Consider the following 23,099-nt stretch of genomic DNA (forward strand, 5'->3'; position numbering starts at 1 on the left):
ATTCCTTGGTCTGTAGGTCTTGGAGACGTTCACTGAGACACCAACAGAGAAACTACATAAAAAAAGAATGCAAACATCCCTTCGAATGGCAGAAGAAAATAATCCAGATTTCCTTACTCACTACTTGCTTAAGACACTAAGCTTAACAAGTGAATGTGAATAATTGTCTCCTAACTAGCTGGAGGTGAATTAATCTCAACAAGAACTATAAAAATTCTTGGCAACTCAACAACCATGTACCAATGTCACCTTCAGTTGGACATAAGATATTTTACCTCAGAAGCTCTGAAAGATGTGAAAGATTTGTTTTGGTGGATGTCCTTGGGTCCTGCGGGTTTGGGGTGTCTTGGGGCTCCTTCTGAGAGGGTCTTGTTTTGTTGGTATGGGCTTGGGTACCTAGACTCATGCTACATCCTATAATTAAAGTTAATATTCAGCCTGATAAAATAGTATAATTATTATATCATGACATTAGCCACCTAAGAATCATTCTTAATCACCCTTATAATTAAACAGAATAGAGTAACACATTTAATTTTAAGGGAAATGTACTTTATACACTCTCCTACATCAATTAAAGTATTGTTGGTAGTTAATATTATATTGATGTCAGTTTTTCCAAAAAGATCTTAAACACATACACTCAAATTAAATTATATTCAAAACAATTTATAGGAAGACTGTGAGTGCATTTATGTCCCACCACATATTGTTCATTTGTATATTATTCTCTTGTATATTAATATTTTTGAATATAACAAAAAATAACAATGTACAGTAATCCAAAAATCTGATCAAAGTACATTTGCAAAACATAAAAGTTAATACTCTGTGACTGTGATATATCTAGTTTGGACTGAACAGTTCCTTACTACTTTAATATTTTTCATAAACATAATAATCATATGAAAGTTAATAATTCATATATGCCGGTTTTAAGGTAATGTTTACTTGTTTATAAGAGTGAAGCTTTATCATTCATAAATCATTATTTCTTTTAAGAAGTGGTAGCACATACTTAATTTTGGTTTTAACTACTTTAACATGGTTAGGATGGAAATTGGTTTGGATGATTTATTCATTCAACCAGGAATGTTATATTCCATGACTAATAGTTTAAATTATTTTAATTTTAAATGGTTAATGTTACTGCCATCCTTATTATCCACAGCAATGTTTCACTGCACTTCATTATACTCTTGTATAAGTGATAAGCCTTTGATATCTATGTTTAAAGCCATTTTTTTACCTTCAACATGTATATATTTAACTGTCTTTCATTAAATATTAATGGCTTAAACAATTCATTGAAATGAAGCAGTTTAAATAAACATCTGAATGTAAACAAAGCACATAAAATATTTTTTGCAAGAAACTCATATAATCAAAGAAGACATGAATAGAATTCTATTCAAAGATTATAATATTTTAGCTGGTTCATATTTTAAGTCAAAAAGAAGAGGCATGCTGATCCTTTGGAGATGCTATACCTGAACCTAAAGTAATACATACATACACTGATAAAGATGGTATGCTGACACTGATAACTATAGAAGTTAATAAAGAATACTATAAATTATTATACCATGACCCCCCATTAATATTCCAAAACGTGCACGCTGATTGGCCAGCATACACGTTGTAAATTGACTTATACTAATGGAAAAAGGTCCGGTCGCCCGGACTTTTTCCATTAGTATAAGTCTCTTTTAAAACACTGTCTCGCTATGTTAAAAGAGTTTAACATAGCGACACAGGTTTAAAAAAAGCAACAGAGGTCTCCGTTGCTTTTTTTAAAGCTGTCTCGCTATGTTAAACTCCTTTAACATAGCGACACAGTGTGTAAAAAGCAACGGAGATCTTGCTTTCTCCGTTGCTTTTTTTTAAACCTGTCTTGCTATGTTAAATGGGTTTGGAAATGGAAATGAACCTGTTTTAGGAATTTGTGAGGGAGGTCAGAATGAATAGCTTGGGAGACACCTGCTTGAGGTTCTCCACTGGCGATAGCTCTGCCAGGGAGGTGGAAAGTTCTTGGACCAAATCCCTTTGGAGGCAGATAAAATGTTTTAAGTAGTTTGTTGCTCTTAGTCCAAAGGTAGCTGAGGTGCACACCTGCTTCCCAAAATGGTCTATTGCCTGGGAATCCCTATTTGGGGGATGGACCATGGTACTCTGCTCTGCTAGCTTCTTTGCGGAGGCAGCAACCATGATGGCATCGACTGCAACTCCTTTGCTCCAGAACAAACGGGTCACAGGGGGACTAAGGAACTTGATGCTCTTTGGAACTGGCTCCACCATGTCTGGTTCCTTCCGAGCCCTGCTGGCGATCAGCTCCACTAACTCATCAGCGGGGGGGGGGGGGAACATCCAGGAGGTAGATAAAATCCTTCAGAAACATGAATTCCTCTGAAGATGGGGTTGGGTAGACCATCTGCCCTTTTGTTTCAGGAGCTCAAGGATGTCTCCAAAGGGGACATCATCGGGCGGAGATCTGGAGGACCCATCTCCTTCCCTGAGGTCTGTATCTTCAGTGAGGGACTCCACGGGAGAGTCCAAGTGCCTTCTCTTGCACTTTCTCTTACGGTGAACTTCCTCCACTGGGGGAGGACTCAGAAGAGACAGGGACTCCTAGAGGGGAAGAAACCCCCTGAAGGTTCAATTGAGAGGGCTGACTGGCCGAGGTAGAGAGAAGCCGTAAGGGACCTGGAGGTGTGGCAGAGGAAACTCTAGACCTGGAGAAGGTCCTCTCTACCACCCAGAAAGCTGAGAGGCTGGAAGCAGGCCCATCCTCCACGTCTAAGGACGAAGTCCCCCACAGAGGAGGAGCACTTCTGGAAACAGCCCCCCGACTCCCAGATGATACTGGCACAGAGCTATCAAAAGTCTAAGTGCCAAAAGGAAGATATCAGTCTGAAAAAAATGGTACCAGACCCCCCCCTTCATGGAGCCAGCATCGACCACTCCAGTACAAGGCTCATCCCACTCTGAGCTAGGAACCCCAGTGGGATTGAGAAGGGGGGGGTACCCAATCCTGCTGGAATCTGGCCACAGATGTCCTGGTCCCTAGAATCCAAAGCCACCGGGGTTGAATGAGGAGAATGCGAAACTTGGGGGGAATGAGGCTCCCCTGGCTGGATGGGCAGGAGGAGCTAAATGCCCCGGCTCTATCAGGGCCTTGAGGAAGCTCCTCAGCATCCTGTCCCTATCTGAGAATAAGAGACTCCTAGAAGATCTAGAGGAGGAAGAGGAGTGGGTAGACTTGGAGAGAGACCTTCCTGTCTGGCTATCATGCTCTGAAGACTGGATCTGATGCCTCAAAGCCGGCTGAGACCTCTGTTTAGAGGGAGAAGATGTTCCAACCTCTTCCAATATTCTGTTGGATCCAAAGGTCTGGCAACCCAGCAGGCATAGCTGACAAAATGGTCATATTTGAGGCTGGCCGGAACTTGGTTGGATCAGAGGGCCTCTGATCCAGAGAAGACCTGGATCCGACAGACTGCTCTGCATCTCTCAGCTCCACAGTCCACGGATTCGAAACAGACTGTGCTGGGATCGGATCTGGGAACTTTGGATCTGATAGCCATGGCTTCTTGGAGGCAGCTGGCAAAACAGAAGCGGTCTTCCTCTTTGGATCGGAAGAGGAAGCCTTTGAGGGAGAAAGAAAGGGTCCCCCTTGAGGCAGATCCTTTAGTAAAAGCTTGTTGCGGTTCTCCACCAAAGCCCTGGGGTTTAATGCGGCACAAAAGTCACATTCAACCTCCAGGATTATCTTGCCCAAGCAATAAACACACTCCTCATGCGTGTTGGAATAAGGCATTTTCTGATCACACAAGGAGCAACTTTTTGAAGCCAGCAGGCTTCTTAGACAATACTACAAATTAACACTACAAAAGACAACTACAACAAACTACTCCCCTAAAACAGACTACAGCCCTAATGGCTACTGTTAAAAAGGGTGCCAAAATTCAACATGGACAAAACTACCAAACCTAGCTGAGGGAGGGGTGGAAATGAACTACAGGAATAATGCCTACTAAAACTACACTACCATAAAAAATAAATGACTTAAAGAAGAAGAAAAGCATTTAACTCACTAAAGCCAAAGGACATGTGTCTGTACAAGAGGCATGATAAACAAGGTCTGGAGATTAGAGGGCAGCAGGGCATTATAAGGGAGGGAGGAGCTAGAGCTTTGGATCTGTCTGTTGAATGTTGCCGGCTCGGATCCTATACCCTATGGTGATGAATGAAGACATGGATAACATTAGATGCAACTTTTAAGTCTAGTGTTACCAGGAAACTTGAAAAGGGAAGAAAAGGTAACTGGTTGTGAAGTGACATAATTTTGAATTTGGCCACTTTCACAAACAGATTTAGGAAAGAAAAATACAGAAGTGATGTCCAAGCATTTTCTTTCTTTGGCACTAGAAACATCCTTGAATAAAAAATCTTCCCTATCTGGAAGGAGGAACTGGAACAGCATGTGATGAAGAACAGGGGGAAACAAGATAGTCTGATCCTGAGGATGATGATTGACTCCCTGGAAAGGGGGAATATCCTCCCCACTGCCATCTGTAACCTTGATGAATGATTTGTTTTAAACAATCTATTGCCAAAAAGAAAAATGGAGATTCAGACTTTCTGGAAATAAAAAGGGTAAGGGTGAGAGGGGATCACAAGGTCTCTTTAAACGTCATCCAGACTTGCTGGACTGTCCTTGGTTTTGGGAGGTTTGAGACTTCTTTTTGGAATCTCCTTGCCATTTCTTAAATGTCGATTTACCTGAATTCTCTTGAGACGGTTTATTCTGATTTTTACCAAAATTGGATGAGGAGAAAGACAAACCCCTCAGACAATCTGGAAGAGGAGGGCTGAATCTTAGAGATTCCCTGAATCACCTTGCCCCTTTCATCACACTTTTTGATCATGTCTGTAGCAGAGGGGCCAAATACTAAATCTCTATCCAAGGGAGAATTTAAAATCTCATTTTTTTTAACATAATCTAGAATGTTCTGAGAATGCAGCCATGCAAACCTCTTTAAAACAGTACCTATAGCTATAACCCTGGAAGAAGTATCAACCGAGTCAAACATGCAAACAGTGAATAGTGACCTGTGCAACAGAAGTTGCTTAAAGAACATTTTCCTCACAAGAAGAAACTGCAGATAAAACATTTCTCATGCTTTCACAATTTGTCAGAACAAACTTTAACATATGAACCTTATAATTCAAAATTCTGAAAATCAAATTTGCAAAAGTGTACACTTTTTCCCTATACCCATCAATAATTTTCCCATCCTTATCAGAAAGAGTACGATTAGAATTAACAAAGTGCTTATCAGCAGTGGGATCAACTAAGTCTACAGCTGCTAGATCAATAGCCTGAATTAAATCCTGAACCAGACCGAGTAAACTGCTGTTTTTCAAAGAAATGTGAAAAGGACTAGATAAAAATAAACAGAAAACCAAACATGTGAGAGGAAAAATAGGGCAAAATGTGTTACTAATAGCAACCTTTCCTGCTCCCTCTCCTACTAATAGCAACCTTTCCTGCTCCCTCTCCTAAGATCGACAAGAGTGTCTCTCCCTTGCACACTGGCCAGCCACAGAGAATGTGGCTAACCCCCAGTCTATAGTGGCTGTAAGTACTACACCACAGGGATCTGGGGTAAAAGATGAGTGGTCTGAGGAAAAACAAATGGCCAGAGCAGAGCCACCTACTTGCAGCTGAGGCAAACTGATGGCCTGCTGTGGTGGCAATGGCTGTTTGCTTAACTTTTTCTTTTTGTGGATGGATGAAGGACTAACTATGAGACTGGTAGTCTGTTCCATGGTCAAGCCAAAAATGTTGCCTTTTTCCCATAGAAGACAAGCAGCAAATGCTGGTACAACTACCACTCCACAAAAGTTACCTTTTTACAGAATAAACACAATAAAGCACTTTAAAACACCATGCTAGCCCTGCAAAGGAAAAATAAACATGATTTCTCCACAGAAAATATGTTTTTAGTTAGTTTACACTAATTTTAAACTGATAAAAAAACAAGTGCTCCATTAAAAAAGAGAGTTACAGTTTCAAGACAGTCCATTAAAACATAACACTCCCAGCTTTAAGATAACTTTCCTGAAGAAGAAAGTAATAAAACATCAATAAAATTAAAAAAATGAAAGTTTTAATTTCCCTCAAAAGGAACCTATCTTCTCAGAAAAGGAAAACAGAAGTCAACTGTTGATCCTCAAAAGCCTCAAGAGGAGCGTTCTCTTTGGCAGCAATAAATCTCTGAAGGACTTTGCACCCAAACCTGCCTTTTCGTCGGCTTAGCTCAAGCTACTTAACAGTTTGGGTGCATGAAAGGTGACCTGAAGCTTTGGTGGCTGGACAACTGTTATATCTTTGGCAGGGTATAACCCTTATAGCCAAGGCTATTGCAACCGTGAACAATATGATGAACAGCAGGATTGTCTTTTTTTTTTTTTGTCCTCTGCCTGATTAGAGATTAAACTTGATTCAGTAGCAAGGCACCTAACTGTAAATTAAAAGGATAGTAACATCTTCTTGTCAGACTAGTCAGTAGGCTTGGATTTCTTTAAGTGCAAATATCAAAGATGATATGTTCACCATGTCCTCTATACTGAGCCATCAACATAATGAATGATTCAGATAAATGATGTGCAGTAAATACTGCCTGTCCTCCAGATAACACTATATTCAGTGTTTCTTCTTGGTGTGAAAGTGGATGGATCTGGATGTCATGTAATTTCTTTATAGACATTTCATAATCAAAGAAGAATAAAATCACCAAAGGACGGTACTTTGCACCTTCCAGCAAACTTATCCAGGATGCATTTCAGTGATCCTTTCTATTTGTAAAATTCACACCAGGATTTCTTATACAAGCAGGATAGCCTAAATAAAAGAAGGCTCCCTCCAAGGAATGAGAGGAAAAATAGATTATAGATCTCAAATTAATTTGCCAAAATATAAAATATGACATGATTATTTGAATCCAAAGATGGTATAAATCAAGGTATGCAAAACTTTCTGCAAGAGCAATCACATGTAAACTTCAGCTGCACAGGCTGTGCACAGAAATATGCAGAATGAGAAGGCCGGGTGCAAATACTGAGCCAAACTCATTTTGGTGGGAGATGATAAGATTGCTGTTGAATTTCTATCAGTCACTGAGAAGAATCCTTGTTTTTAATTTTCCAATCAATGTGCAACTGCCATCATGCCTATAATGGCAAGTAGTATATAGTTAAGAAGTAACTAGTGAACTGGACCTCATAGTAGAGCATCAGGAATACCTGCAATAGCTGGTGATAGACTGACATTTAGAAGCCCACGAAGGAGATGTAAGACAGAGACAAAGACAAAGGAAGCTGATGAGTGAAGAAATCAAGTAGAATACCTGAGATATGGGCTGAACAGCATTATACAGTCTGGCTTCCATCTGCTGCCACCATTAAGGCATCCGCAGGTTCTTTGTCAGATGATTGAGGATGGATCAGTAAACCTGACCGAGTTTCAGCACAAAGATTTGCCACCACCATAGCTAACGTGGCAAAGGAAATTAAACAACAGTACTGGCATCCATGCCTTATCAAGTAAGTGGAACAAAACCCTTACTTCTTAACCATATTCATTAATCAGGAAAATGAAGATGCCCCAATCATGGATAGGTTTGGCTAGAGGATGTTGTCTCATATGGGCACACTTTTTGTTCCAAGAAGTAAACTTGTAGTGCTTATGGCTGATTTAAAGGCCTTTTAATGGGCAAAAGCTGAATGAACTACAAAGGCAGCATCCCAGCCATAACAGAGTCCAGAAATATGAATGGACTATGTTATTTGCGCAGCGGTGATCATCAAAAGACTGCTGGGGTAGCAGTCTGTCAAGCAGATGTGACTTTGACAGACATCAGTATTGCATATGACAGCATTTATAGGAATCATTTTAAAATAAGATGTCTCTTAAAAATAATCAAATAAGGAAAGAATGTGTGACAATCACTACTACTATTAATATACACAACCATCTAATGCATCTTACCTAGGAAGACTTGCATTCCCTGAATGACAACACCAAGACGTCATCCAGAGGCCCTAGGTGTCAGCCCTGATAGAGAAATAAATACCACAGAGAAGTGATTCTAAGATTAATCTCTGGGGGACACCGCTGTTAAATACTCTTTTTGATGACAGTGTGCCACCAACACTAATAGTTTGGATTTTGTTAGTAAGCCAGTTTGCTATCCAGAAAGTAACACAGGGGTTTACATTTAGTTTGATTAGTTTATTCATAATACCAGAATGTGGAATGGTATCAAAGCCCTTTGCCAATTTCAGGTAGGAAGTGTGAATTGATCTGCCTGTGTCTAATGCTTCAGTGACTTGTTCAAAGAAGTATACTAAGTTCAGGATGCAATACCTGCCTTTATCAAACCCAGACTGTCTTAATTCCAGAGTTTGTACACTGTCTGTATTCTTGTTAATAAGTTTTATAATGATGCATTCCATTGCTTTACAGATTACACTGGTGAAGCTTGAAGGTCTACAGATTCCAGGGTCAGTAGTAGTAGGCCCCCTTCAGATGTGGGATGTCTACAGTGGTTTACCATACCTCTGGCATGAATCCAGTAGACATGCTGAGATTAAATAGGTTTAGTAGTAAGTCTACGAAACGGTGTCTGGTACTTACAAGGAGGCAACCTAGCACATTATCAGGACCCATGGGGCTTGTGTTTTTTTACCTTGGAAACAGCAATGGTGAGGCATGACAATGCAAATTTTGTGTGGAAAATTAGGAGGAGATGGAGGAATGACATTTGAACATTTGTCAGCAAATACGTTGGATATGTCCGCAGTTGAAGAGAATGTTTTTTTGTCATGTATAAGCTCTGTGTACCGCTGAGCATGAGTTATATGGTTTCTGACGTAACAGAGGCATTTTGATTGTCCTTAGGAGGGTGGCAATTTTCAGTCCAAAGGTAATAATGAAAAGCACACAAATCTTTACAGAATTTATGTAACTTTAATGAATCCCCCACAAACAAACACTCACACACACGGAGCTTACTCATCAGAGCCACAGAAGCCTGTCTGAAGTTCACTATCTAAACATTTTACATAATGAAAGGAAATGGACTGAACATTATTTCTCCACTAAGCTGAAACCAGAACAACTTTTTCTTTCCCCTTTCCTGTCTGACACTGCCAAAAAAAAAAAAAAAAAAACCTTACTCCATTGTCATCTCCTCCTCTTCCTCCAGCAAAGATCAAAACATACACACACATCCTGTGGCCATATGCAGAGTAAGGATGTTGACCCTGGAAAATATGACAGTAAAAAAAACATAAAATAGATTTATAGGTCACTAGTAAAATGTCATAGTCATCAACCAAACTGGACTATGTTCTTCAACTGTTGACTGTGTGATGCTATAGCACTGAAAAAAAGAAGACACCAGGCTGCCTGCTCCTTGCAAAAAGAATTAAGACTCCCGTCATATAAAAACAAATTACTACAAAAATTATTTTTACAACCCTAGTTTCAGGGGAACAGGCTTCTGAAAAGTTTCTCTGATCTTTGTAATAAGTATAATTCATGGCATAAAGACAAAGTAAATGAAAACTAAAACAATTACATCTAAATATCCAAAAATAAACATTTCGAACTGATACACATAGACACAGTGTAGTAATTGTATAATCAAGATACAATGATCAGGCATTTTGCAAACAGGTACAAATGATTTTTGTTCATTTCTGTATATGGCATCATTTTACAAAATGTTTACAAAATCGGTTTATATTTTACAAACTAAAATGTGTTTCTTTTCAATACTAGACTTTTTATCCCTGAGAGAAGTGAAAATCCATTTGTTAATTATGTCTTAGGATTGATGTTGCTTATGCAAAGTCACTGGAACAGTTCTTAGAACTTGATTCTGGAAGACAAATATCTTGATTCTCTCAAATACCCAGAGGAAGATCAGAAGAATGCTAACATACTGGATCCAAGCACCCTTAATCATCTCCCAGAATCCAGGCTGGTAAGTGCAGTGCAGTTAAGGAAGCTTGCTGAGTTTTTTTTTAAATTGTTTCTGCCATAGTATGGTATGATTCCAAAAATAATACAAATCATTTTATAAAAAAACAGTTCATAAAAATATCACTGAACAAGAAGCATTTCTTTATGGCCTACCACTGTAAAATGTGTATTAACTGGTAATTACTTAACAGTTCTTGACTTCCAGAATGATCCAAATACATCACATTTTTAGATTTCCCATAACATTCTGCATGGTTTACCACTGAAAACTCTGCATTAACTAGAACTTATTTAGCAGGTCCTAACTTTCATAATGATCCAGACAATTTGTGGTATTTTTACATCCAAATTACAATTCTAGCCTAACAACGGTCTACTGCTAATGCACTGTTCAGTCCTAGATAGATAGATAGATAAGATATTTTGCATTAATTTTTCTCAAGATTCTAGAAGCTTGCTCCAGTAATTTGTGCCCCATAATGAATGGATTACTGCTAAATGGATAACTGGACATTGAGCCTTTTTATTCAATAAGGAAGTTATTTTGCTGTTAGAAATCGAGTAACCCTTCTGTGTGCAGTTAAAGTAGGAAACTAGATCAACCACTAGCTATGAAAGACTACCACTACTTAGAATTCTGGAGTATTTAATAGGTAGTTGTGATTATCATACCGCTGGATCTCTGCAAAGACCAAATGGGTAACTATTTGGAGATCCCAATCTCAGCACAAAATATTTGCTTTCTGTAGTACTACAACTGAAATTTGTGATGCGTATAAAGAAAATGGACATTTATCTTTCCTTTCTCTCTCTCTCCCTACCATCTAAAACAAGGATCTCAAACATGTAGCCCCCAGGCCTCAAGCAGCTCTCAAACAAGCATAAAGGTAACTACTCTATTCTATTCCTAGCTGTCTACCCTTCTTTTAGAATTTGAGACTTTGGCTATTAGAAGAATGTACTAGCCCTTGTTCAGCAATCCTGATTATTTGAGTTTGAGACCCCTGCTCTACAATCCACCCACAAAAATAAAATTAGAAGATGAAAGCACTGATTAAAAGATATTTCCAAAGTCACTTTAAGCATGAACCATTGGTTAGAAATAACAAACACCAGAGCCATGTGAAACACCAAACAGGGTTGCCTATTCATCAAGGCCTAGCTCTGAAATTCTAGTCTCTAAGAAAACTGGCTTCCAGAAGTCAAACTTCAAGCCTGTCAAGCCAGATAGTCCAAAGGGAGGACAGGCATGCTTGTCAGTCATGATGTTCAAGTCTCAAAAATGAGATGGATTATTTTAAGTGGAGACAAAGATAACTAGACAGGTCTCTCTTATCCTCCACTCCAGGAATAGGTTGGAAATGTGGCTGACAGAATCCACTAACACATTCACTTCCTCTGAGATATAAATGACTGAAAGAAAGACACTCAACTCTGTGGTCAACCATACCATCCTGCTTGTCTATATACCACATGACAACCTGGCTGTCCATCAGGAGCTAAAGAGGCTGTTTAACTCCTTTTCTAGAGTAGAGGGCAAGGAATATTTTCCTCTGCTTCAGCAGGTTCATGTGTAGCTCCTTTCCCTTGGTGCTCTGCACCAAACAAGTGTACATTCTCTTCCCAAGTCATCAGCAAAGACACTGTTATGATAGACCACAATAGACTAAACTGAAAAGTTAACCCCACCCAAAATTCAAGAGACCAATGAAAGTGTTCTGAAACTGCCAAAAGGTCCTGAAAGCATAGTGAATCGGAAGACAATACCACTTCACTCCTCACTGAAGCATGCTTGTCTAGTTATGGGTGAATATGGCAGTTAATGTAGTCGTTAATATGAGACTTAGAAGGCAAAGAAGGGTTCAAGTCAATATCCACCTCTACACCCTCACTGAGGAGTTCAAGACCAGTGCAAGAATGGCACTGAAAAGTATTCAATTTCTCCCTGGTTAAGAAAAATAACTTCTCCCTTTATATGTAATCAGACATAACTTCTCCCAATGTATTAAAATTCCCAGCAACTGCTGATACCAGACAGGACTTCTCTCCATTTAAGATAAACCCAAGGCCTGCAACCTTGGAAGGATGCAAGCAAGGGCTGCAAACTTAAAGTCCATTGAGGCATATATCAACAGCCATCCATTCATCAAAAAAAGAAGACTCTTCTCCTGCAAATCATCTTTCACCATGGCCAGGACCTTTTTTAACACATTATGAAGAGGCGGCAGACGAGAACATCCACAGTGAATCACAGAGACTCTCTGCTAGAACCCAACACACACATGCGAGAAACGGCAAAAAAGTGTCCAGTATGTCCACTGATACCATCCATGCTAAAGTAATGAAGTAAAGTAAGGTAAGGAATTAACACTGGACAGTCCCGGACTGAGAGACCTGAAGTTAGAATGTACCACCTTGTCTTTCTAGTAGCACGGAATACAGTTTTGAAGAGGTAAGTTACATGATTTGGCAACTGTTTGAGTAAGAAAAACAATCCATAGCTATCCTGGACAAAGAGAAGTAATGAAAATTAGATTTGCTTCTTCTCTTTTTTACTTTTAGAAGCAGTTTACATGCAAGGCATTTGAAGGAAATGCATATGGTCACCTACACCTTGCTGAGAGGGAATAGGGACTAAAAAAAAGAATGTTGGTAATTTAAATGAGATGCAAATAGCACAACATTTGAAAGTCCCTACTTTCTTGTAAGAATATTATGCTGTCCTGGAATGCAAATGGACTAGATAGACAATTTTATCTTAATGGACTTATTTCAAATTGTCATAACTAATCTTCAAAGTAGATAACGGTATGCATTTATTTTCTGTTCAGTGCCACACCACTATAGCACTGACTGAAGGACCCCTAGTTTAAACATTCTTTTAAGCTCTGATTGTGCCACATAAATAGCCATCACTTATTTATTAAATTATTCTTTCTGGGTGGAAAACAAATGCACTGTATTATATAAACTCACAGTATTGGGTTTTCACAAGCAAAATTACAGTCAGTGTATGTCAAGAAAATGGACAAACAGAGGGAAGACCTTGATTTACAGCTATGTAATTATGTCATCAAAGAAATTTATTGACCAAAGGAGGCCAGGGACTGAGTGCTCTGACTACATAGGCTCCTCAAGTACTATTATACTTGCCTTATGTGAGACACTGCACTGGAAACCATCAGTAATAAGGCAGTCTCATCCGACTTAGTTTTAAGAAATGCTTTTACATCCACAGACTTTTCTTAAGTCAAATGCAAATGAAGTCCATCATCTGTTTTTTTATATATATATATATATATATATATATATATATATATATATATACATAAAGAGAGAAAGGGAGAGAAATCATGCAAGTTGCTGTGTTTGGAAAAGCATCCAAACTCTCTTTGTCAGGGTAGGAGATAAATTTGACTTTTCCTATTTGAAGATGATACCCACAATGTAATGCATTGAAGTATTTATTGAATACAGAGGTTTAGGCTCTACAGACTATACTTCTGTATCAAAGTTATTCATGGGCAAATGTGAATATTCATTAGTGAAATCCACAAACATAACAGCAAGTAATCAGGTAAAAAAAAATGCAGGAGCAAAAGAAAGACCAAATGGCAAGAAGATCCAGAACTGGAAGTCCCCACATGAAATCTCAGAAGCCAACTGTATGTTCTCAGAAATGAAAGTACAGGATGCCATCTTCTGAACACACAGGCTGCCATCTTGATATAAACATATATATATAATATGGGTTTACTTTACAAGATCGAAACCCACTTACCCGACTTTCATAATACCGAGACAAAAAAGCCGACAACTGCATATCACCGACCTCCTGGAATACTGACTTTCAACTCCAGGTAAGTAACCGCTTGGCCAACCTAAAAAAATAAATGAAAACCGAAGCAAATAAAATCCACCCATGTGGGAGGCTTTGCCCCTCCCACCCTGCAAACTAAATATGCCAACTGCAAAACTGCAGGGATAAGGGGCAAGGTTCAACATGATGGCCAAGTGGTTATTTACCTGGAGTTAAAAGTCGGTGTTCCAGGAGGGCGGTGATATGCAGTTGTCAGCTTTTTCTCCACAGTATTATGAAAGTCAGGTAAGTGGGATTTCCGTCTTGTAAAGTAGACCCATATATATATATATATATATATATATATATATATATATATATATATATACATATATATATGTATGGATCCCTATAAGATGATAGAAACTTCATATGACTGAAACTCATTTGACTGAGACCATAAGACTGAAATTTCAAAATACTAAAAAATCACTTGACTGAAACCCATAATACTGAAATCTTACAATGCTAAATTTCAACATACTGAATTGTAAAGTGGACAATATAAAACCAGAATAGGTGGGGGGGTTACTCTCCACACCCCCCCTAACTATATATACTAACTCCAGGATCGCACTACAGTGTGGAAAAGGGCATATTCACACACACACACACACACACACACACACATATATATATATATATATATATATATATATATATTTATACATATGGGATTCATACTGATCCCCGACAGCACTTTCTGCCGAAGCAGAAATCAATGAACATACTTAAATACAAGTGCTGTTCACCGAAGCAGCACTTTCGGATAAGTATGCTCATTGTGCCGGTCACACTACAGTGCGGATAAGGGAAAATTCCCTTTTCCCCACTGTAGTACGACCTCAGAGTGAGAATATTAAAGTAGGGGGGCTTGCCCCCCTGCATAAAAGTAGATTTATTATCTTTTGGGGGGGGTTGTAACACACTTTAACGAAAGCTCTTTTTCGGTGAAAGCGCTTTCGTTAAAGTGTGTTCGGTTATTGTGGATTCGGGATGCTGAAGTTTCGTTCAACAGTCCTAGATATATATATATATATATATATATATATATATATATATATATGAATCTACTTCTTTTCATTGAAAACTCATTTCACTGAAACTCATTTCGTTGAAAGCTCATTTCACTAAAACTCATTTTGTTGAAAGCTCATTTCACTGAAACTCATTTAGTTGAAAGCTCATTTCACTGAAACCCATTTAGTTGAAAGCTCATTTCACTGAAACTCAGTTGCCTGAGCACAATTCACTGAAAGCTCATGTCACTGAAAACTCATTTGACTGAAACCTCATTAGGTAGAAAGGTACATACCCTGTTCTCCACTGCAGTGCGATCCTGGAGTTAGTATATATAGTAAGGGGTGTGGGGGGGTGTCACCACCCCCACCTATTTTAAACATTTTAAACCATACACATGGCTACTCACAAGCTGAATGAATAACTCTTTCCAGAAGACAATATCTACCCAAACTATGGGGGGGGGGGGCTCTGACACCCACTGTGGGGTGGTGTGCCCCCCACAACCCCCCTTACTATATATACTAACTCCAGGATTGCACTACAGTGGGGAACAGGGCATATACCTTTCTACAAAATGAGTTTCAGTCAAATGAGTTTTCAGTAAAGTGAGCTTTCAGTGAATTGTGCTCAGGCAGTTGATTTTCAGTGAAATGAGCTTTCAACGAAACGAGTTTCAGTGAAATGAGTTTTCAATGAAATGAAGTAGACCCATATACATATATATATATATATATATATATATATATATATTTTTTTTTTTTTGCAAATACATTTGTTAATCAGGTAAACCCACTAGACAAAAGTGTATTCAGAGTCACACAGTAGACAGATGGAAGTGAAAGGAATCAAACTTTATATACTTTCATGTCCATTATTAATAGGAAGGCATCCTGCATCAGCAGAGGATGTAATATCTATAGTCTCAGCATCCTGAACTATGTTTTTCTTGTTGCTTTTATAAACAAGTTTGTATTTGTGAGCCTATTTTTTGTAGTATGAGAAAGAATAGTGAATAAAACTGACTACTTGACTCTGAAAAGCTTGGCTATACTGATTGATTGTACAGTAGATGCTTTATTAATGGAAATGTCACATGAACATTAATTACTCCCTTAGGATACTCAGACCAAAAATTGGCACATCACTTCTTGCAAATCTGGTTATAAGGAGGTGACCTCATGGTCATACCCGAAGAAAGTTAGAGAGTTTATAGCAGTCATATGACAAACTTATACATCCTTAAAACAGAAATGAGAACTGCTTATTTGTCCATTTGTTTAGCTGGCTGGGACCTTCACTGGAATTTCTGAAGGTTCACATCTCTTCATCATGCTGTGATACAATTCTGAGTGACTTTCAAAGATGCTCATGTAACTTTATGCTGTGCTGCGCAAAGTCAATGTGAAGTCTTCACGTATTTTTCTTAAAATTAATTTCCAAATATATATATATATATTCACACACACACTGAGATTGCCATACCTCAGAGAAAAGGAATACTCAGATAAATAGCAATCTTAGACTTTTAGTATATGCAAGTCTGCATTTTTGCTTATAAAATTTCTCAATTCCGGGAGTCACACTAACAAGTCCTGGAATGTGAAACAGTTAACTTTTTCCCTTGCATGATTAGAACTCTAGTACTAAAGTCTTCTGGAAAACAGTCTTTTATCCATTTTACCATCTTTCTATCAGCCTTACAAACTTAAGGTATTAATTCAAGACTTATCTAGAAAGACTCTTCAGGATTGAAGATCTTTGCCAGTAAACAAGATCAATGAAGATGACTTTTCAGGTGAGTCTTCCCCAAGTAATGAGATGGAAACAGACACAGAATCAATCCAATAGTAATCATTCAAGAGTTCTACAAGCAGTGGATAAGATCTTACTTCATCTTAATCATTATATAACCATAAAAGCTGAGAAATGGGAATCAGCAGAACAGAACACTTGATGGATTAGCTGTCAAATGTGACCAACTACAATTTACATTAAAAAAAATAATAGAGAGTTGCAGCATATGTCAGATAGGTATAATGCCTTACACTTCCAGTGCAATCAACTGAAATATGACTTCTAGAACTTCCTGAAAGCTTAAAAAGCGACTACAGAAACACTAACTGATTAGGAAAGGAGATTAGGAGAAAAAAAAATCTACAGTCCATTTTAGGCCCCAATAAATGGGAGCAGTAGTCAGGCTTGGATCACTGCATTCAAAAAAATTTATAATACATTTCAAGACCTGCCTAAGGATCATACTGAGTCTACTGGATTACTCCAAGAGCATCCGTCCATCTTCAGTTAAACTAGTAATTGCAAAACTCATTTTTTTTTACCTAAAACAGAAAGATGCACTCCTGTCAGCTGTAAAAAGACGGTACTATTTCACAGTTGTTTGCTTTACCAAGAGATATCACTGATTCTTTTGTTGTGTCTTTCGGCTTTTCCCGGTTAGGGGTTGCCACAGTGGAACTCTGGTCCGCTAATGATTGGCAGTAGATTTTTACATGCCGAGTTGCCAGCTCTGACGCACAACAACCTTCAACAAATCTAGGAGGGACAAAAAATGAACTGGGCCACTCAGAAAAAAAAAACTGTTATGGGATAAACAAGTTAAATTCTATTTTATGCTCTATTCGTTATTTAAGGTAGTTTGGAAAAGTCTGACCCTAAAATATCACTCCCCACTGAAGGAAAAGACAGATCTGAACATAAAAGGAGTCCTTGAACAGGAAAATGTATAATGAACTCCACAACAGGAACACGATGAAGACCCAAATGTGACAGATATGGGCAATTCTTTTCTCCTCTTTGCTGCACTGAAGGCCTTAAATATGAACTTCTGCCTATCATTTCCATGTCTTGTATGTGGTTGGCTATCTTCCCCAGTAAGCAGCCACAGATCCATAATTATATCATTATCATCAATGGCTATGTAGAATGGTTATAAAGAAATGATAGCCAAAATTCTCAAGTTTCTTCTGTTAATATAATTGGAATAGTACAGTTAAAATAACAGTACCAAGTAGTTATATATAAAATTCTAAAAAAAAAATGTTTATTGTTACAAGTACAACTTTCTATGAAATACACATAGCACTAACATAGAATATAAAGAACTAAAACCCTGATATAAGGAATTAGAATTGATATGTTTTTGCCCTTTTCTAATAATTTGGTGTGTTATTAAAAGGTCACCTTAATACAATTTCTCTTACCTATGAAAAGAAGCCTATACCCTCTTCCATACATGACACGAACATTTTAAATCAGGCAAAAAATTGACTTGCACAGCTTATAAATGAATCTGAATCAACACACATCTTTATTACTTGTCACGGAGACAAATTGTCTACATACTAACTTGCTAAGATTAAAGGAACAACAAGGAATAGATATAAGCAAAGGACATAAGACATACAAACTAGTATGAAATTCAAACAACCTCTACTTGCCTATGACAAATATACAAAGTTATGGAAAGTTCTAACTTGCAGGCTTCACAAATCAGCTAGTGATCCTTCAAGGCTGGGCAGATAACCCTCTTACTGGGGAAACCTTCTACTGCTGTATTTTTCCCAAAAAATCTAGTATTTTTTCTGTGAATTTATTATTTGGGATAAGAAACTTATTTGTACAGATAGTCCTCCTTGACTATGGTGTTTTTACTACACTGAATGCTTGTAGAACTTCCTAGAATCATGTATTCCAGGATACCTGTACCTTGATGTCTTTGTCTCCAAGGAATTTCTTACCTTGCAAAATACATTTACTATGCAGATGCCAAACTATTGTTTTGGATACTTCTAGAAAGAAAAAAAATTGTTTCTTAATTTAAATGACAGACCACATACAGACTTGAAAGGATAAATTAGTCTATTTTTAACAGAGGCTGTAAAAACATTTTCTACAAAAATCTTAAGAATATTTTCTATCTCAGAAATATTACACATTTTCAAATTATGAGTTGGCACAGTCACACTTAAACATCAAATGAAGATCAATAAGTCTTATGAACCAAGGGGTCTATTAGGAATTTCTAGTGTACAATGGGATCCCATTGTCTGTACAGAACTTTAGGGAAATTAGATGTGTGTGTGTGTGTGTTTAAAACAGTGAAATTCCATTATGTGTCATTACAGTGTTTTGAACCACTTTGTATATGCATTGCATCATAAGATGAATTATGTGCTATGATGCATTTTTCCCCTATCATTCTTAATATGTTTAGGCCATTCATTAACAATAAAAACCTCGCTAAACTGTTATGTTAAACTATGTCCACAATAACTCTAAAAAAATCCCTAATTATGTCAGTAAACAGTTACAGTCTTGCTGCATCTATAGACATTAAAAGGACACATCACACACTTGCTTGAAGGTGCATCCATTAAGGTCAATGCATGCCTCTCAACTTCTTGACATCATTAGTCATAAAGGTCAATGGATGTCACTGTAGGGAAAATATAATTTTTTCAAGCATTTTATTAAAAAAAACAGGACTTTTAAAATATAGTGAAGAAAAAGGCAAACTGGTTCCAACACAGCACTCTTTAATAGCAACACAACAAGGTAAGCGCTTTCACAGAAGCCCTTTTTAAAAGCTAGAGCACTGAAACATTGACCAAGTAGTACCAGGCTTATGGCCTTGGTTTCTTATATATATATATATATATATATATATATATATATATATATATGTATCTTTGCTATGGTTTTTATTTTATATGTCCACAAGATTGACCAGTTTTATATATATATATATTTTAGACAGATTTTATTATATATATATATATATATATATATATATATATATATATATATATATATATATATATTTTAGTATATTTAAATGTTGATACATTTTAGAATAAGAAGTTATGTACCATAACGTTTCCATGTTAGTTGTCTTCTCTGCTTTCTTTCTTGCTTGGGGAGCCGATCGTTCGCTGGAGCGACTCGGCTACTGCTAAGCTCGAGGAGTCACTTTTTACCAGCTCTAGCAGCCCCATATCCCATGATATCCCATGCGTAAACCCCAGATCTCGTTTGATGACAAAAGGGCAATAGCAAGCAATGGAGCGTTATGGTAGGGTACATAACTTTCTTAATATTAAGTTGTCAATCTACTTCATTTGTTCTTGCTTGATGGGACCCGGCACCTCTATCCTGGTATCCTGGGTGGCTCTCTTGAGGAATGGATTGAGGACAAAACCGGAGGCAGATTTTCTAAATTTTTTTGTTCTGTCAAATAATATAGTTGACGGATACATCAAGACAATGTAGTTTTGTTTTTTGTTCAGCTCTGTCTGAATAGTGGAAAATACACCTTTGAAAACCAAATAGGGGCGAACCGATGCAGCATGAAGTTCAGACACCCCTCCATGCACAATGTAATAGCCACTAAGATAAAGTTTTTCCAAGAAAAAGAAAATTCCAGGGAACAACAAGGCTATAAGAGGGAGGAAGAATCAAGGATGTCAGCACTGTAACTAGATTCTAGGACATAGGAGGAGGGAGGATTCTTTGGAAAAGGCTTTAGAATCCAATCCTTCAAGAAGAAGCTATGGGAATGAATGTATGAATTATGATGATCTGCTACCCGAAATGAGCTGGCAGCCAACTGCACTCTGAATGCTGAAGAAGAGGAGCGCATGGAAAATCTCTGGTAAGAGAAGCCTACAGTGGAACAGTGAAGTGAAAGGATCAATATTCTTGGCCTTGCAGCCCAGAGAAAGCACATCCAGAATGCTAAATAAATCCTCCTGGTAATCCTGATTTTAGACTTTTCTATGATGATGATAACTGGGTTAGAGGAAGGATCTCAAAGGAAGTGGCTGCTAAAGGAAGTTGAGGAAAGTGAGGCTGAAGTTGAGGTTACAAGAAGTCCACACCGTGCAGCTGACCTCATTGGTGAATCAGACACTGTGCACTGGGTCCAGATGCCGGTGATGCACTAAAAGAGGCCATGAAGGGGCAAGGGAGCCAAAACTTGGGCAATGAGAAGTAAAATGGCTCTCTCAAACATAGATCAAACTAGAGACTTGAGGGATCAGAAGGAAAGGGAGGGAAGGCAATCAAAAGAAGCTCGGGGCCTAAAAGTAGAAGGAAGGGACAGAAGAAGTCTGGACATTTGCTGTTTTGGGGCTGGCTGGAAAGAAGTTTGTTTGGGAGTAGCAAAAGATGATCGCAACATGGGCCACATGGATAGAACCCCACTTCCCGCATGAGATTGTGGATTTAACAACTTGCGTGAGAGTGGCTTTGTTTGCTCTAGGAGAATCCGCTACAAAAGCCGATGAGAGGAGATGTCTTGGTGCTACCAGATGAGTATGAGACTGCCACAGGGGACTTGGTTCCGCCCTGTTTGTTGATATAAGACGAAGTTCCTTCTGTTTGTTGATAGAAGAAACTTCCATCATGTTGTGTGTTGAGGGCAACTGTTGTTAAAAGCACTGTGATCATCTCCTGGACATTTATTAAAAGAAAAATTGTGCTCTCATCTCCAGGTCATTTGAACCATCCTGCCCACTTTCGACACGCTGCCACAGGAGATGAACCATCCTGCCGGTATCCCACCCCCATGGGATCCAAGGGTGTCTGTGACGACCCCACGAAAGGATGGGGGTGATCTGTTGGTACGACCACTGTGTGAACAGCATCCACTGAAGAAAGCGTAGCAGAATGAGCCAGGGGAAGAAGAATAGTAATGGTCAGCTTATGCCTCCTATTACTAAGAGGAACCATTCTGTACTTTCTTTTTGGCAGAATGATTCCTGTTTTGACATGACTCTGAATGTCTGGTCTTTGATCTATGATAAGGCTGACATCCAGACAGTGTTTGGTTTTAAGTTTAAGCCTGTAAATAGACTGGCAGGGGTGAGTGATATGACTTTTCGTTTAATCGAGATGCCAAATGAGGAAAACAAATTTATTGTGTAATCCTCCTGGCTTGTAGCAGCTGATGTGTAGTGTGGGGGCTGACAGGGCAGTCGTCGAGACTCTGGGAAACCTTGGGGCTCGCCAGCGTCCGTGAGTGACCACACACTCACTACATGGCTTTGGGGAACTGCTCTGGGGCTGTCAAAGGGGCAAAGCTCTGGGCTCTGATGACTGTAATGGCTGGCAGCTGAAGAAATCTCCCGTCTCCTGTGATGTCTTTGAATTTTTGATGATCTAGTGATCTCACGATCCACATCATCCACATCAGGCAAGTAAGGGCTAAGAAGGGCAGAATTGACTTCGATTCGTGACCTTGTCTTTCTTGTCTTCCTCCACAGAGACTTTAGAGTCTGCTGATTGGTCTTATTGGTCGTCTCAGTCTCCGTCTTTTTTTGACCTTGAAAAGAGATGGTACCTGTTCCGAGCTCTGAAACTGGCTAAGTGGCTGGCTGGCTGTTTTTGAATATGATTTAGAGCAGACTTCTAACCGGTACATTTCCTGGAATCCGGACGAGGGGAAAGGGAAGGGAATTTGAAGGGAAAGGACTTTCCTCGATGAAGGAATTATGTAACCCTTCTTCTGGGTCGACTGATAATCTTGGCACAGTGGGACAGAGGGACTTCTGGGTACAGTGATAATCTTCGGGAACTGCCTCAGGGAGGACAGCCGGAGTCTCAGAGAGGCTCTGCTGTTCCTGCTGTCGGAGAGGCTCTCTACTCTCCTGGTTTTGGACCCCCTCTGCCTCTAACTCTACTGACCTGTCTGCCCTCTGTGACCTCAACTTTGTAGGGACATTTTGCCACCTTGGGGACTTTGGAGGATTTGTGGAACCACCTTTGCCACCTTTCTGTCCTTTTTGGCCCTGGGTCTCCAAGACCGGAAGCGGACCTGAGGAACAGAAAGCTGATTGCCGTCCTGCACCCCTGAGAAGGACGCCTAAAGACCTGAGGGCAGAGCAAAACATAGCCCATCAAAGGGAGGAGAATTTGAGGGCGCCTCTGTGGCCTGCGGCAAGTCAGCCCCTCACATCCATATGATATTAGCAAGAGCCACACCTGTACCTACTACAAGGGTTTGCAGCTAGCAGCATAATATGATATTAACCCGCAGCTGTAGTTGCAATGGAATTAAGGGTTCCTAGGATATTTTATATTTATGTTTATGTGATAGACCGGAGTTAGTTTTAATTATGTACTTAGCAATTTTTGAGCTGCAATGTA

General features: G+C 38.8%; 1 protein-coding gene across 1 annotated transcript in view; it reads right to left on the minus strand.

Moving 5' to 3' along the window:
• Positions 1 to 9,034: 9,034 nt before the first annotated feature.
• The window catches only part of TMEM231 (transmembrane protein 231), a 348,641-nt gene continuing 334,576 nt past the window's right edge, over positions 9,035 to 23,099 (minus strand). Inside the window, exon 7 of the mRNA XM_044081583.1 lies at positions 9,035 to 10,059. Within this exon, the coding sequence (XP_043937518.1) occupies positions 9,897 to 10,059 (163 nt within the window). The 3' untranslated portion in view covers positions 9,035 to 9,896. The remainder of the gene's footprint in view (positions 10,060 to 23,099) is intronic.

Source organism: Protopterus annectens, chromosome 8.part1, assembly GCF_019279795.1.
Source record: "Protopterus annectens isolate FY-2018-M chromosome 8.part1, PAN1.0, whole genome shotgun sequence".
Taxonomy (NCBI): domain Eukaryota; kingdom Metazoa; phylum Chordata; order Ceratodontiformes; family Protopteridae; genus Protopterus; species Protopterus annectens.